The following is a 17857-nucleotide window of genomic DNA, read 5'->3' as shown; positions in this document are numbered from 1 at the left end:
CTCTCTGTCAAATAAATAAATAAAACCTTTAAAAAAAAAGTTTTAACTATTGGGAAATCAATTTATGAGGATACTTTATAATTTTTTTACCTCCTAATATATTTTTTCCTGCATAGTTATTTATTTTAACAGGTACCAAAAAGATGTTTAGCATTAAATAAGGTAAATTAAGCAGATTAAATTAACAGATATGTTTAAGTATAAGCAAAGGTCTGCACTATGTTCAGGTTGGAAGAAGCTTTCAAAAGATTTTTATTTTGTTTCAGGTTGTTTTTTATCCTTTTACAAAAGGGAAACAGTGACATTTCCATTCGGTATGTCAAATTTAACCTCCCCAAACCAGACTTCCTGGTGGTCTTCCCCACCCTTCCAATGGCTCAGGCCAAAAACCTTACAGTCCTCCTCCATCATCCCTTTCTCCTAAGCCTACAACCAATCCAGCAGCAAATATTCTCAGCAAATATTCTCAAATATTTAAAATCTATCCAGAATCTGGCTTCTCATCACGACCACTTCTTATCCAAATCTGCTGCCTGGGTCCAAGCCATCATCCTCATCTCTCATATGGATTATTGTGACAGCCTCCTCAAACAACTTTCTGCTTCCAACTTGGTCCTATTCTCAGTAAAACCCATCCTCAACAAAGCAAAGTAACTTTCTGCCTCAAGTAAAAGGCAAGGTCCTTACGTAGTCCACAAGGCTTCACAGATCTGCCTCCCAGGCCTCCCCCCCTTAACACCTTCCCCTTCTCTTCCTTGCTCTTCCTCCACTGACCACACTGTTTTCCTTGATATTTCTTTTTTTTTTTTTTTTTAAAGATTTTATTTATTTGAGAGACAGAGAATGAGAGATAGAGAGCACGAGAGGGAAGAGGGTCAGAGGGAGAAGCGGACTCCCTGCCGAGCAGGGAGCCCGATGCGGGACTCGATCCCAGGACTCCAGGATCATGACCTGAGCCGAAGGCAGTCGCTTAACCAACTGAGCCACCCAGGCGCCCTCCTTGATATTTCTTAAACACTCCATGCCCTCTCCCACTTCATGACACTTAAGAGTTTATCCTGAGTGGCTTATGCATCACCCTTTTCAGATGTGTGCTGAAATGCTACCTTATGGGAAAGATCTTTCCTGGTGATCCTGTACAAATTGCAGTCCCAACTTGAGCCCTGCTCTTCCCAGTGCCCTTCCATCCATAGCATTTATCACCAACTGTCATACTAGATGGGTTGATTGATTGATTGATTGATTCATTTTTTTTCTTGCTAGGTCCTTCCTTTATGATATATACTCTGTAAGGGCAAAAATATTTGTCTGTTTTATTCACTGACTTAGTATTTTCTATAAAACTGAAGTTTCATGACTTTCATGCTTTATTTAAAGATGTTTCAGTATTTAAAATATAAGTTTATGACTTAGATAACAATTTGACAACAAGAGATTCATCAGCTTTTTATACTAAATGGAAGAAAAACTCAACAAAGGAAATTTGCCATTAGACAAGCGAGGGGAACTTTTATTTTACTGTTTGATTGATTATGGTGGTTATGGCTTTAGTTATTGTCCTAGATCCTAAATATGTCCAACTTTAGCTTTTTAATTAGTAAAAAGAATCAATTTACATGTTGTTCCCTGCTTTATGGAGGGGCTTACATTTCTGATATCAGGAAGCAATTCTACTTCCAGAGATTACTATTCCAGTATTAATTAATGTAATTATAATAGGATTTACTAATAGCCCATTTATACAGTCGTTTTGATTTTCATAATGGTATATATCTAAAAAGACATCAAAAAAGTTGCTTGAACCCATTAAGTATAAAATTATTATGTAGAGAAACCAGAGCCTTTTTGTAAGACTATCAAGAGCATATGAAATAATAATCATATACATTTATATGTAGATTTTAAAAATCAGAGCAAAACAGAATTTTTTCCAGAAGAAAACATGAATATGCTGGCTTCTATAAAACACTTCATTCATACTATACAAGTATTTACCAATCATATGGGAAGCTTCACAAGCAATATTTGTTCCTCCCTTAATCAAAAATAAACAAATGCCTTCATTTGAACCTACGTTCAAGGAAACCAGTTTTACTTTAAAAAAATTTTAGGGGCGCCAGGGTGACTCAGTCAGTTAAGCATCCAGCTCTTGATTTCTAGCCCAGTCATGATCTCAGGGTTGTGAGATCAAGCCTCTCATCTTGCTCTGCACTGAATGTGGAGCCTACTTCGGATTTTCCCTCTGCCTCTATCTCTGCCCAAACCCCCCCCCCGCCCCCCAGCCCCCGCATGTGTGTGCGTGTGTGCGCGCGCGCACATGTGTGCTCTCTCTTTAAAAAAAAAATACTTTAAACCACTTTGCTGCAGCAAATAAAGCATGAGCTTATAGAAATCTTCATTCTATTTTCCCAACATTATTATAGTGACCTAAATATCACATTATAGATCCTACAACTATATGGCCAGGTGCTAAAGGGCTATGAAATTATCCTGCCTACTATTACAGACATCAGATTATTATACTTGTGTGCATCTGTTTGGATCTGGAAATCTGTCTTAGCATAAAAGAGACCAAATAATCCATTAATTTTGTTACTCTTTCCACTGAACACCATGTGATATAGTCAGTTCAAGACAGTTCCTACATGGATTAGATAAAATAGCTGATATGCTATGCCTACTTATAATCAATTCTTTTTACCTTTAAAAAATGTTAAAAAATACAACCAGCAAACTTCCCTGAAAATACATTATTCTTATAAAGAATTCACTGAATTAAGAATTATATTTAAGTATTCTCTCCTTCATGGCCAGGAGCATCATAAACTATGTTTCCAAACCTTTCTTTCCACAATTCAAGGTTGACCTTTCCTTTATGCTTATGAAAACCATTAAACTGATTATGGTTAGCTTGCTTGTATATTCTTGAATGATGAATTTACACCTAATTAACATTAAATAAAAGTATAAATTTAGAAATTCATGATGTTAAAAAATATCTCCCAACAAGAGCCAGAAGACAATCATGGAGTGATGACAGTTTGCGAATAAAATAGGGTCACTGCAACATCTGAAATGACTTTTCAACTTTAAAATTTAGACTGTGAAGCAAACAGAGTTCAAGATAGCTACATCAAAAACAGCTTTTTAATACTGCCTTATTTTCAATCTGAAGTCAAATGGAAAACTCCTTACACAGAAAAGATGACTAGGTCATATGGCTAGAGTTTTCACATTTGAAAATGATAATAATAAACTTTTAGAGTTGTTAAGAATAAACTAGTTAACACAAGCAGAATACTTAAAATAGTCCCTAGCACACAGAAATAAATGCTAGCTACTATACTTACTATGACTAAGAGCAAAACATACCAGACAAAATGATTTCTATAGTACATGTAATTTTTTTAAATTCCATGAAAACTTTAAAAGTCTCATACATTACCTTGTCATCTACCTTGTTTCTTGGACACTGTTGTGTGATCTTTGATTTTGTCTTTTCTGCATTTGTCTGACTACACTGTTTATATCCCTCTTTCATTTCAGTTTTATATTGCTGATATTTTAGTTTATATTTGCTCGTTGGTGCTGGCAAGTTTTCAGGTATTATGTCTTGCTCCTAGATATAAAAATAAAAAGTATGTTATCTGTCAGAAAAATCAAAATAATTATTAATTTTCTTTATTAACATTAATAGGTTTATCATTTATCTTAACATTTATGCCTAAGAAACAGATTATGATCTATGTGCTAAACAGAGGTGATATTTATTTATTTTTTAAAATTTATTTGATAGAATACAAGCAGGAGGAGCAGCGGGGTGAGAGGGAGAAGCAGGTTCCCACTGAACAGGGAAATATCTGTACCTTCCATTCAAACTTGCTATGAACCTAAAACTGTTCTAAAAAATAGTCTATTAAAAAAAAAAGACAGGATGCAAAGATATGTAGCTTTAAACAAAAAAAAAGATTTTATTTTTTTATTTGAGAGAGAAAGAGGGAGAGAGAGCATGCGTAGGAGTGGTGGGGGAGGGGAAGAGGGAGAGGGAGAAGCAGACTCCCTGCTCAGCAGGAAGCACTACGCAAGGCTCAATCCCAGGACCCCCGGGATCATGACCTGAGCTGAAGGAAGATGCTTAACCGACTGAGCCACCCAGGCGCCCCCAGAGGTGATATTTTAAAACGTTTAGCTGGTATAGCAGCACTGAGCAATCAAAGCAGATGTAATTGCTCAGAAAGGGCAGCGGCCTTCAATACCAGGAAGCCTGTACCTGGTTTCCCTGCTGAAGATCAGTCCTGGTTCTAAAATAATTTGAGAAGACAAAATTTAACTTTTCTTTCTTCTTAAGAGTTTTAGATAAGCCCTTTATTCCTGCCCCAGAAAAACTCCACTGACAAGCATTTCTTCCAGAATAGTTACAGGAATTAGAAATCACGAACGCTAAGAAGCGCTGGCTGTCATTGTAGAATTTCAGATATATCACCTTCTGGTATTATTTAGTTCCCTACCACATTCCCATGGGAGTAAGAGATAACAGAGCCAGTGGATAAGTGAAATGTAAAAGGAGTACTAAGCAAACACAATGGCATATGTATTGGCCCAAAGGGGGATAGCCACTCCAAAAGGGGGATAAAGCCGGCAGGACCCTTGAAAAGTGTTGATAATATCCAAGTCTAACCCAGAGAAAGATAAAACAAAGTTGCAGGGTGAAAATTGTAGCATGATACAGTCTAGGGTACTACTGGTGCAATTTATCCAAAATGAGACAGAGGAGAACATGAATAGAACGAGTTAAGAGTCCCTGGGTGGTTCAGGTGGTTAAGCCTCTGACTCTCGATTTCCACTCAGGTCATGATCTGAGGGTCTTGAGATCAAGCCCTGTGCTGGGCTCTGTGCTGGGCGTAAAGCCTGCTTAGGCGTCTCTCTCTCCCTCTCCCTCTGCCCCTCCCCTAACCCCTGCACACACACTCTCTTTAAAAATAAATAAATAAATGAATATATACTTATATTTATATTTAAATAACATATATATACAAGTTTAAAAAAATAGAACCAGCTACAGGAGAAAGACTAACAAAGAGAAAAGCAAGCCTTCCTCATAGAATACTGGTCAGAACTTGTGTTCATAACACAAAATAAAACACTAAATATTGTTTGAAGTGTAAATATTGTCCCAAGGAGATAGCTTGGAATAAGTATAGTGACTTAGTTACTCCATAGCATACTAGTAGCCGAAAGTATAAGTTAATTTCCAAGAGACAAATCACATTGTTAAACCAGCAAGATCTGATCTAATACGCTACCATATTTTTTAAATTCCTGGATTTCCTATTAGCATAAACCTGTACTTCACTAATTGTATAAGACATTTTTAAAATACTATTACTATGTGAAAAAAATGTAAAACAAAGTAGAATTATTTCACCAACATGATTGGGATGTTAATATATACAATACTTAAACTGGACAAAACAGAGTGAACATAATAAAATTTCTGGACTAAATACAGTGCTTAAATGCACATTATAATTCTGAAAATTGGTAATAAGAAATAACTACTAACCAGTTCATTTAGATGATGCTGAGTATGTGATATTTGACATGGTGTGACCCAACTGAGAGCAGAAGATGAATTTGGTGGGTTAAAATGAATATGCGCAGTACTAAGTGGGATGTATGAAAAATCATCCTAAAATAAAATTACATAATACTTATTATACACTATATGCAATACTGTGTTCAAATGTTTATTATAGTAAATACCAAGTAAAAATTACCTCCTCATCAGAGTCAACGAGACTTCCCAAATCAAGTCGTGGAACCCTGAAAGAAATAATCTATGCATCCCATAACTTTTTAAAATGAGGCTTTAATAGTTGCAAATCATACATGCTACATCTTATATAAAAAGGTACACTAGGGACTCCTGGGTGGCTCAGTCAGTTAAGCGTCTGCCTTCACCTCAGGTCATGATGCCAGGGTCCTGGCATCCAGTCCTGCATCAGGCTCCCTGCTCAGCGGGGAGCCTATTCTCCCTCTCCCTCTCCCTCTGCCTGTCGCTCCCCATGCTTGTGCTCTCTCTCTCTCTCTGACAAATAAATAAATAAAATCTTAAAATAAATTAATTAAGTAAATAAATAAAAAGGTACACTAAAGCCAAAGTTGCGCTGTACCTACCAGCTGTAAAAGGAAATGCCCAGTAGTTTTTTGAGCTGGTTGTTAACAAAGCATTATTAAAAATAAAACTATATAAACTTATAAATAAGTAAGTTATATTAAAAACAAAGGTAATAAATACTCAAAGTCATCACTTCTTAATGACTTCACTGTACTTCACTATTGTTTATTTACATCTATGGTATTTGTGTGGTAATATAAGGGTGTGCATCTCTTCCCAACTCTGTGTTCAGTGATACTATACACATGGGGTGAAATCGGCCACAGTGGGATCATTTGCACAAAAACTGGCACATGCTATGAATCAGGACTTGATTTATTATTTTGTTGATTTCTTTTTTTTTTTTAAGTTTTTTTATCTATTTAACAGAGAGAAACAGCCAGCGAGAGAGGGAACACAAGCAGGGGGAGTGGGAGAGGGAGAAGCAGGCTTCCCGCCGAGCAGGGAGCCCAATGAGGGGCTCGATCCTAGGAGCCGGGATGATGACCTGAGCCGAAGGCAGACGCTTAATGACTGAGCCACCCAGGCACTCCTATTTTGTTGATTTCTGAGACTTAAAACAGTCTGGAGAAAACATTAATTAAACTTAAAAGTGTATCATATCTGTAACTGTCACATTGTGAATAACAAAAAACTGAGGAAATATTGTCCCAGTAACCAAAACTATTACGTAAGTCAACAAATAAATCACTCACATCACTTTACAATAAATGAAAATATCAACCAACATTCACATTGGAACTACACTGGTTCACGGACTGCAACCATGGCTTGGCTACAGATACCAGAATTCAGCAAGAAACAAAGAATGTGAGAATCAATTGGCTGCATGGAATTTATAAAAAAGTTTATACATTTTATTAGTATTTGTAAATTGCTTACTACATATCCTCTATATCAGTAAAATTTATAACCAACTTAAAATATACTTAAGTTTATTTATAATTAACAAGTAAAATTTAAAATAAACTTATAAATACACTTTCAGGAAACCAGCTGTTAAACATTTACCAGCACATGATTGACTGTCAACACATACTGAGTATCTTGCATCAAGTGCTTGCATGTACCTCGTACCCTGATTTTTTGTCTAGATGAGCATACAGGTATCTGTTATGTAGAACCACATGAAATTGTTGATACTTGCTCATTTTTCATCGATAAAAACGTCAACTTCATATGGTTCAGCCTAATAAAGTACTGGGTTTTTAACTTCTATTTTCCAATAAGCCCTGCAGTCTAAAATACTTGAAAGAATATAAAAGTCATATCCTTCCAAATCTTAAAAGGCAAAAATGTAAAATATAAAACATAAATTAATGTAGTCTAGTCCACAAATAAAATCATTTAAAGAAGATTGATAAAATTGTCATATTCATCAAGGTAAGATTAAAGCCACAGATACTTCCCATTAAATTCATTTTGACTATCCCAGTTATAAAATTCAAAATTTCACATATTTCTTTAACAAATTCATTTAGCTGAGTTTTCTAAATAAAACAATAAACTTTTTCAAGAAAATGTAAGAATATTAAAGAAAATACAAATAAGAGAAGTATTACCCTCCTTCCTATTACCCTACTTTAATTTTAGCACAGCAATTTTCAGGCCATCCACATGCACATCAATTTTTCTGTGGTTCACAATCATAACTACATATAAAATTTTGCTTTCTTTTTTTGCTTAATATATTATAAATAATTACCCATTAAATAGCTCAAGTGTAAAGAAATGTGACTTACACAGGTAGGCTAGGATTCTGGATTGCCCATGACCTGGAAGTCTGTCCTTGCTTTAATTAAAAAAAGAAAATATCAGTACATATATAACCTTTATGTATACTTTAAAAGATAAGCAATGAGTCAATGCAATAAAGCTGATCATCATTTTCAGTAAACTCCATATAAGAAATATTTACTAAGCCTCTCTCTACTATGCTTGAGACACAGAGATAGGATGAAAAGCAACACAGACAATCCTTATCCTCGTGGTGTTCTGCCTGCTGGGCAAGACATTTACTCAATAATGTGAAAAAAAACACGTGCTATGCCTGAGCAACTACATATAGCATTTTACCCAACAAGTCTAGGAAATTGAGGAAGCATTCCAAAAAACAAAAAAAAAAAAGTAACCTTTAAATGGAACTCTGAAGGATGAGTAGGAGTTAGCCAGATAAAGACAGGAGAAAACTGCTTTAGCCAGGAGGAACAACTCATCATGCACTAGCCCACAGGCAGGAGTTAGCAGCTAGAGAGGGTTGAAATCCAGAGTGTGAGGAGGTAGTGGGGGCCAGAGCTGTTACATAATAATACAAGTCAAAGAACTTGGACCTTGTCCTAAAGGTAATGGGAAAACTGCAGGATTTAAGCAAAGAAGTGACAAATATATATATGTATACATTTGCAGATGTTCAGTCTTACTTCCAAAAAATTATGCAAAGATATGAAAATTAGAGTGAGCTCAGACACTATAGAAGAAATATATATGAGTCATAGAGAAAAATCAAGTTAAAAAGGGCAGGAAACAATTCATGCATCAACACTTCTGGCTTACTTCTGAAAACTGGTCATTTTTGTGGTACTGATAGCAAGTACAGAAATTACATTCAACACTGAGCTGCATCACTCTAATTGATCATAAAAGAAAAAACAAATTCAATTCAGTATAAGCTTTAATATGGCATTATTTTAAATACTATCCTAATAGAAAGTTAAAAATGTAAAAATGTAAAATCATAAAATTATATATATATTAAGTTGACCCTTGAGCAATGCTGGGGTTAAGAGTGCCAGCTACCTCTCCCATACTGTCAACAATCCATGTATAACTTTTGGCTCCCCAAAAACTTAACTACTACTAGCCTACTCTTGACTGGTAATAAACAGTCAATTGACACATATTTCGTATATACTTTATATGGCATTCTTATGCCATACTTAATAAAGTAAGCTAGAGAAAATAAATGTTAAGAAAATCATAAGGAAGAGAAAATACATTTGCATATAAGTGGACCCATGCAGTTCAAACCTGAGTTGTTTAAGGGTCAACTTTATATAAATGACATACATATCATAGCCTAAAGTAGCAGCACACTTCTATCACGTATCAAAGATTTTCTTTTTTTTTTAAGATTTGATTTATTAATTCGAGAGAGAGAGCATGAGCACAAGTTGGGCGAGGCAGAGGGAGCAGCAGACTCCCAGATGAGTATGGGGCCCGATGTGCGGATGGATCTCAAGACCCTGGGATCATGACCTGAGCCGAAAGCAGATGCTTAACCAACTAAGCCACCCAGGTGCCCCAAAGATTTTCTTAATTGTGTTTGGGAAACGTCAGGATACCATCTAACTTTAGGAAGAAAATCTAAGTAGAATGTAAGTGTAGTTGTCATAGTCAAGGTCATCACCATGATTATCCCCCAGAAAGTGTTTTGACAGACTTAAAGCCTTGAAGTCACAGACTACCTATTTCAGAATGGCAGTTACCTTGTCTAATTCCAACAAAATTATGCTAGCCAATCAGAAGAAAGATAAATGATAGTTTATAAATCCCTGGTCCAGGGGTCAGCAAATATGGCTCAGTTCTGTTTTATAAATAAAGTTTTATTGGAACATGCAACCATTTATTTATTCATTTATGAACTGTCTATGTGTTCTCATTACAACAGCTAAGTTAAGTGGCTGCAACAGAAACAAGAGCCTATAAAAAGCCAAAAATATTTACTAGCTGGCCTTTTATTTAAAAAGCTGAGTATGGGGCACCTGGATCTCTCAGTTGGTTAAGCGTCTGCCTTTGGCTTGGGTCATGATCTCAAGAGTCCTGGGACAGAACCCCATGTCAGGCTCCCTCCTCAATGGGGCGTCTGCTTCTCCTTCTCCCTCCCATCTGCTCATGCCCCCCCTTTCAAATAAATAAATAAATAAATAATATTTTTTAAAAAAAGAATAGCAAGGAAATATGTATCACTTTTATATATTCCTAAACTAAAGTTTATATATACCCAATTCTACGGTGGCAACAAGGACAAAGCAGCTATAACCTTGTACTTCATCAATGACATATACATACACAGTGGTGATATTATGAAGGTTATGAGGAATAAAAGTTTTAATAATAAAAGCTCTGATTCTCTCTCTTTTTTTTTTAAGATTTTATTTATTTGACAGAGAGAGACACAGAGAGAGAGGGAACACAAGCAGGGGGAGTGGGAGAGGGAGAAGCAGGGTTCCCGCTGAGCGGGGAGCCCAATGCGGGGCTTGATCCCAGGACCCTAGGCTCATGACCTGAGCCAAAGGCAGACGCTTAATGACAGCCACCCAGGCGCCCCAAAGCTCTGATTCTCTTTCTACCTAGCTAACACAAGATGTATACTGATATTCTCTTCTTCTTTCTACTATCCTTATTTTTTATATTTTCTGCAGATACACACAGATAATTTTTTAAATAAGAATATGAAGACAATAATAATAAGCCTGATTTTTAAAAATAAAACTAATTCAAGGAAGGACCCACTTTGAAAGAATGATTATCTTCAATTTTGGCCACTCAGTTCTTCAAATCTAGGAAATACGGATCCTAAATATTTGTGAGTATAAGTTGTCATAAACATGAATAAAAGAGTCAGAAAATTATTTAATGAATCATCCCATGAGAGGAAAATTATATAGCACACGTACTTGCAGCAGCTTGTTTCTTCCAGTGAAAGGCTGAGTTTGACTCGTAGGAGAAGCAGCAATGCCTTTAACCTCTAAATCCATTCAAGTTCACGTCTGCAGTGTACTTTGAAAAGGGTGAAAAACATACAAAATGATAACTCTTACTCTAATTTTAAACTAGCCATACAAGCTACATAATACTACTTCATGGAAAGAAATCATGTGGTTAATCATTCTTACTTCTTTCACCAAAATCAACTTTTTGTGGGGCAATTACATTATGTGGGGCAACTACATTATATGGGGCAACATTTATGGGGTAAATGCTAGTCTGAATAGGGTTCCTCTGAAGGTGTCTGTGTCCTAATCACTGGACTCTGTGAATATGTTTACCTTACATGACAAAGAAGACTCTTCAGATGTGATTATGTAAAAAATTTTGAGGTGTGGAAATTATCCTGGATTATCTGGAGGGCCCAATGTAATCACCAGGGTCCTTATAAAAGGGGGGCAGGATGATCAGAGTAAGAAAGAGAGGATGTAAGAAGGAAAGCCAGGTCAGAGAGGAGTAAAGATACTAGATAGCTGGCTTTGAGAATGGAGGTAGAGGTCATGAGCAGACTCTGCAAGTTAGAAGAGGCAAGGAATGAATTTTCCCCTGGAGCCACCAGAAGGAACCAACCTTGCTGATATATATTTTATTTTTAGCCCTGTAGGACTCATTTTGTACTTTTGACCTCCAGAACTGTAAAATAGCAAGTTTATGTTGTTTCAGACCACGATGTTTGTGGTAATTTTTTACAGTAGTAATAGGAAACGAATGCTTGTGCTTCAAAGTGATGTAAATTTATTTTCTTTACTCTCTTCCTAAACCTTTATGAGTTTTGATTTTGCTGGAGTAAGCAGATGAAAAAATGTGTTATGCAAACAGTATTCTCTGATACAAAGAATAAAATAGAATGGATGGTCCAATTAGCAATTATGAGGCGACTGGTAAAAATGCATGTAAGAGAAGGTTGAAAACAATCAACTTGAACAAAAATGTACAAAACAAAAATCAGGTGAATATCTCAGTCATGCAAATTTTGAAGATTTTTACACTTCAATCTTATATTACTGAGGATACATTGTTTAACAATTCATACTTTCTTTTTCTATTATTAGACTTGGGTTTATTTTAATAGTAAACTTTTTTTCTTAATGTTTAGGGAAAGATAGCATGGCATTGTGTCAGCATAGAGTTAGAGAGACTGACATTAAAATCCTCATTTTTGATACTTCCTTGTAATGTAAGCTTGGGTAAGAACTTAATCTTTCAGAGCCAATATTTCTAGGGTGTAAAATGAGTTTAATGTTAGCACCTTTCTCATCTTCCTATATTAGGTAGAACATGGTTATTCAATATATGGTAGCCATCATTGTTACTATTAAAATGCAGTTTTACTGCAGGCCCAGTGAAATCCTGAAAGATATCCCAGCTCTTCACTAATTTATCTGTATGGCTCCATTTACCCAATTCCATAGCCCCCTCCCCTAAAGCCCCACACCCCAAGACTAGATTTCTACTCTAGGAGTAACCAACCAACAGTAGACATATCCTGAAAACATCACAAATCATTCGATTTAAAAATAATTTGACTTTTTTTTTCTGAGTTATCTTTCACAAAGAAGCAACTTTTTTAAAGTTGTTATTGTTTCGGTGGGGGGTGGAGAGAAGATTGTTGTTTGCTTTTAATCACATCACAAAAGCTGTTGTACTTGCCATGAAGATCAGCAGCCAACAAACCCAAGTTGAAACAGAGGTGCTGAGCAATCAGCTAAGTGATTTTCTCCACACATCAACCGCACAATTATTTATACCTTAGAAACTACTGTAGCCATTTCAAATCACTATAGGTCACTTTAAATAACCATCATTCATTTGCAGATAACAAAAACAACAAAATTTAAGTCCTCTTTCCTGGATCTTCTAGTCCCTGTACTTCCCCAAGCTTGACAGTCATCATTCTTCACTTGTAATTAACTCTTTTCATGTCCCTAATAAACTGTCAAGTCCATGAAGGTTGGTATCTCATGTCCTTAATATAGCAGATACTTAAATAAATATTTATTTAGTCAATAAAGAAATTAATGCACAAACCCCTGTACACATTTTAAACATATCCTTTCTCTGAACCTAACTATGACAGGATCACAATGCCACACATAAATTCTGTCCTCAAACAATAGATAAGGCATTCAAAGCATGAATGGTAACTATTACTCTTCACACTATACTGTAAGCCTCATAAAGGCAAGGACTATGGTTCTGTTCATCTTGTATCTCAGCATTTAACAGAAAGCCTAGAAAACAGTAGGAACTTAAATATTTGTTAAGTAAGTGAATTCAGTCAACTCAGATAGGAGTTATTTCAGAATTATGTAGCATACAAATGATTCATTGGCTATAACAGGAATATTCAAGGGGCAACCATCATTTGTGGAACACTCCACGATCTATTACAATCCAGAATTAGAGCTGTGAGGCTACTGACACCTGATGTCAAAAGAATCTTAAGATTTGGACAGGACTGCAGAGATAAAACAGCTCAACCTTCTGATTTTCAAACTGAGGAATCTGAGACCTCAAAACGGGCACATGTACTTTGCCAAATTATTTGCCAGTTATTACCGAGCATGAATTTACACCAGTTTCAGACCTCTTTCTAATACTACACCCTTGCTTATACAGGACAGAAGAAAGAGGGGAGTTAGCTGCAGAGACTCAAGAGCACCAGAAACCTAAACTTGGTGACAAAAGAATCAGAATTTTAAATAAATGACATGTGAACAGATCTTTGGAATGCATACCAAAGTTTGTCCTGGTCCTATAGCATGGAATATACAGTTGGAGTATGTTGGGGACGGGAGGCGGTAGGAGCAGGGAAAAGCACTTCTGAATGGCTCTGTCCCCACCCAAACTGCTGCCAAGTCATGAGATATTACAGCTAGCATGTAATGAATATTGTTGACTAACAGATTCAAATCTTACCATATTATCTTTATTGCTACCAAAAAGAACTGAACTCACCTCCCACTTCTCTCATTTTTTAAGGATGATTATTTCCAATCGCAATTATCACCAGTTCTCTCTTGGTTAGTGACATTAGTGGCTATAATTTGCTTACAGCAAATCAGAACATAATGGAAAGTGAAGAATAAATTGATCCAATCCATCCCATAATCAAGGAAAGAGGGAAATTTTAGTATTTAACCTCCATGCAGGTGAGGACCAAGTTTATCTTGGGGCCCAGGTGATAACAGACCCAAGTATCTGAATGAACCTGGCATCATTCTTAATTTCATAGTAATTGTCTGTGCATCCACTCCCCACAAAGTTAAGATTATACATCAATGCACCTGCAAAGTACAACTAATGCTCCGCCCCCTTCCTATCTTAGATTCATGAACTGGGGTGGGGCACACGGGACAGCCAACCTGACTTGACCCAATAAGCTGGGTAAAGAGCAGGTCCACAGTGGGAAGGATGAAAAAGGTACCAACGGGGGCAATTTCACAGAGAACCTCCAGACAGGACAAGCTGGAAAGGTACAGTTCCCAGTAGACTCCAACAAGCCCAGGCCCGCGGCTGCAGGTTGCCTAGCACCAGGCGTCCCCACGCTGGGCCTCCAAACCCTCTCCCACTTCCAGGGAAGAGATGATCATCGGCCCAAATCTTTCGTTCCTTCCACGCCATCTTCTGCCCCACGCTGTGTAGGGTCGTTCCTCCGAAAACCCGGCCCGCGCCGCGAGCTACCCCGCCAAGGTACTTACCGGAGGGCAGTGTTGAAAACCTTGTAGCGGCCTCTGAGCCTCATCCGGGGACTAGTTCCGGGGCGTCTCTAAATCCCGGCGGGGATCTGGAAGAGGACTCACTCATCTGGGCTTCTTCGACTCAGAGAGAGAGAGCCAAAGCCCGGCCCGGACCCAGACAGCTGTTGTATAATTCTTTAAGTGAGTTATATTTAACATATTTTATAGAACATCTACCAGGAGTTCAGATCCCAGAGAGATGTTATGAGGGGAAAAATTATGTTGTAATATCCACTCTCAAGGAACTTGCGATTATTTAAAAAGACAAGACTGCTTCATAATATTATAGAGAGAGATATAATTATAGATACATAGATATATAGATGTATAGAGATATAAATGAAAATACTAATACAATGGAAAGGGAACAAGCCTAGGAATCAGGAAATTTCCATTTTATTCTTTGCTCTGCATACTATGTCTTTGGTCATCAACTCATCAATAAAAGGAATGGTCTGGTTTGAGAAATTTCTTGGGTTCCATTCCACTGTAATATACCCATAACTTTTCTGAATTACACAGCCAAGTGTCAGATACTCAAAGTAGAACTAAGACCCTCTGAAGCCTAATCCAGTTTTCCAACAACAAAAATCAAGTTGTTTTTCTAATCTAGAGAGTCTTTTCAAAGTTAGCTCCCCTAAAATGTATATATCTAAATTTGCAGGTTGGAGTCAGTTTTGGAGTAAAAATACAAATATATTTGCAATGTGTATAAGGTAATTAACTCCTTCTATTTCTTCCCTATATAAAATTCATCCACCCATTCCCCCCTCACAGAAAGAAAAGCAAAATTAAACTGGAAAAAGAAAGTAAAAATGAAACAAAAAACTCAACTTCAAATTGTAAAAAGTTTTTAAAGAACTTAAACAATTCCAGTGCCCAACTAACCTCGCCCATTCCACAGATAAATATTCAAGAAAATAACATGAGGACGTATTCTTCCTGGCACTTAAACTTATTACACCTAAATAGCTTCAGTATTCCTGAATATAGTTCTCTAAGCCGTTAAGAATATGGTCTAAAAAGCACATTTATACAATCCAGACATTGTGTCTATTACAAAAGCAATAATACTGGATTATTATTGGTTATATAGAGAGAGGAGAAACACATTTTCCTCTTACCTTTTGAGTTCTTCCAGCTGGTTTAAGAATTAAACTGACACAAGACAGACAAAAGGGAAAAAGACAAGGCATGTGCACACAGGGGCCCAATAACGAAATTGAGACCTAGAGAAATGACCAAAGCAGGCTGTTTTTATACTTTTTGGACAAAGAGACAATAAATCTGTGAAGTATTGAGAAAACAAAGAAAACTTAACTTTGGGACTTTAGTAAATTATTCTAAGCAGAATTTGGGCTGGGATAGTATATTAGTAAAAAGTAACAAGGGTGGTTTATACAGCCTTCTGGGCTCTAAATTTCCTCTCTGGTAATAAGGATGTCTCTTACCTCCTGATATAGGAAGGGTACCTTTCACATGGGACATTTATTTCTTGCTTTCTGGAAACAAAGCAGGGAGCAGGTAGGAGTGTTCTTCATTGGCTGTTTTCTAAGTAACTTTTATTTAAAATAATCAGTATAACAGTGTGGCACATTTGGGGGGTAGCCTGCCTTTAACCCATACATATAAATTGTACATTTTTGCCAATTTTCAAAACAATTAATCATAAAAGTTCTGCTGTTATTACAGCCAATTAATTTCTTCATACACAAAACAATACTAAATTAGCCATGTGTTAACCTAGATTATTTGCAGATCTAAAATAATCTGCATTTGAAGGTCAGCAAACATCCATTGAACACCTACTATCTGCAAATATATCCAGTGTTAGAAAAAATAAAGTATATAAGCCAACCTAGTATTTATTGCCTTTCAAACTGTCTAAAATATTTATTGAGCCTCTAGTATGTATGTGATGAATAAGATAGTTCTTAAAGAAGCTTACAATTGTATACAACATTATTAGAAAGTTAAGGAGTACTCATTTCCTCATTAATAAATATTTATTGAGGGCATAAGTGTTCAGTAGCTGTTCTGGGATCTGTAGATAGATATAGTAATAAAGCAAATAAAACCACTGTTTCAGTGAAGGTTAAAATCTGAGGTGACAAACATTAAATAAATAAATAGATAAATAATATCATCTCAGGTAGCAATTAATGTGAAGAAAAATACAACAGGTTACTGGAGAGACACTGACAGCAAGGACAAATTGTAGGATCATGTATGTCTTTGCTGAGGGGAATTCTGCAGACAAAGGGAATAGCAAGTGCAAAAGCCTTGGGGATAGAGCATCCTTTTCAAGCAGATAGATATGGCTGAGGCAGGCCAGGTGAGCCAGTGGAGAATGTAGACTAGAGGGCAGAGATTAGCCATGGTCAGATTAAATTGTGCCTTGTGGACCAAACCTAGGATTTTGGATTTTATAAGTGTGACAGAAAGTCATCAGAGGTTTTGGAAAGAAGGGAGGCTGTGATATTGTGATTTATCATAAGAAATGTATATTTGATCTTCCTCCCGGTTTCTGGCACAGAGTTCCTAAAACCCTTGGAATTTTCCTAAATGCTAAAAGCTAGGAACATTCTTTTGTTATTTTAATGAGGTGACTATTAGAAATCACCTATGGATGGAGGCTGGCTGCCAGTGAAGCCAAACCTGTGATTGGAGTTGGCAGTTTCAGTCCCACCCTCAGGCCTCCTAGGAGGTGACAGGAGCTAGAGGTTGAATTAATCTACAATGGCCAAGGAGTTAATCAATCTTGCGTTTGTGGTGAAGTCTCCAAAAGTACCCCCAAAGGACAAGGTTCCCAGAGCATTCTGCTTCCAGAGTGCAACACAGAAATTCTACCTGAGTTTCTAGCCTTCAGACTCAAGACTACAGCATCAACTCTTACCCCAATCTTCAGCCTGTCAGCTTGCCCTACAGATTTTAGGCTTGCTAGCTCCTACAATTGTGGGAGTCAATTTCTTTAAAATCTGTGTGTATGTACCTGTGTGTGTAAAAGGGAGTGGGGTGGGAATATATGTCTATTAGTTCTGTTTCTCTGGATAACTCCAAAACAGAGGGGAAAAAAGAAATAAAGTAATAAGATAGAGGATCATGAAGTGATTTAACGACAAAAGATTCCTTCTAATTGGAGGACTTCATAAAAGGAACTAATGATTGGGGT

At 36.6% G+C, this 17857-nt stretch overlaps 1 protein-coding gene across 5 annotated transcripts in view; it reads right to left on the bottom strand.

Moving 5' to 3' along the window:
- CAPS2 (calcyphosine 2) overlaps positions 1 to 14706 on the bottom strand; it is a 45916-nt gene extending 31210 nt beyond the window's left edge. For 3 of the 5 annotated variants that reach the window (XM_027595440.1, XM_027595441.1, XM_027595442.1), the window contains exons 1-6: positions 14647 to 14706; positions 10855 to 10957; positions 7921 to 7970; positions 5778 to 5823; positions 5564 to 5689; positions 3446 to 3619 (exon numbers count right to left, since the gene is read on the bottom strand). In XM_027595440.1, the coding sequence (XP_027451241.1) occupies positions 3446 to 3619; positions 5564 to 5689; positions 5778 to 5823; positions 7921 to 7970; positions 10855 to 10935 (477 nt within the window). In that variant the 5' untranslated portion in view covers positions 10936 to 10957; positions 14647 to 14706. The remainder of the gene's footprint in view (positions 1 to 3445; positions 3620 to 5563; positions 5690 to 5777; positions 5824 to 7920; positions 7971 to 10854; positions 10958 to 14646) is intronic. The other 2 variants (XM_027595444.1, XM_027595443.1) reach the window with 1 other exon arrangement.
- Positions 14707 to 17857: the final 3151 nt, after the last annotated feature.

Source organism: Zalophus californianus, chromosome 9, assembly GCF_009762305.2.
Source record: "Zalophus californianus isolate mZalCal1 chromosome 9, mZalCal1.pri.v2, whole genome shotgun sequence".
Classification (NCBI taxonomy): Eukaryota; Metazoa; Chordata; class Mammalia; order Carnivora; family Otariidae; genus Zalophus; species Zalophus californianus.
The sequence above is the reverse complement of the archived record's forward strand: the minus strand, read 5'-3'. Positions and strand labels throughout refer to the sequence as shown.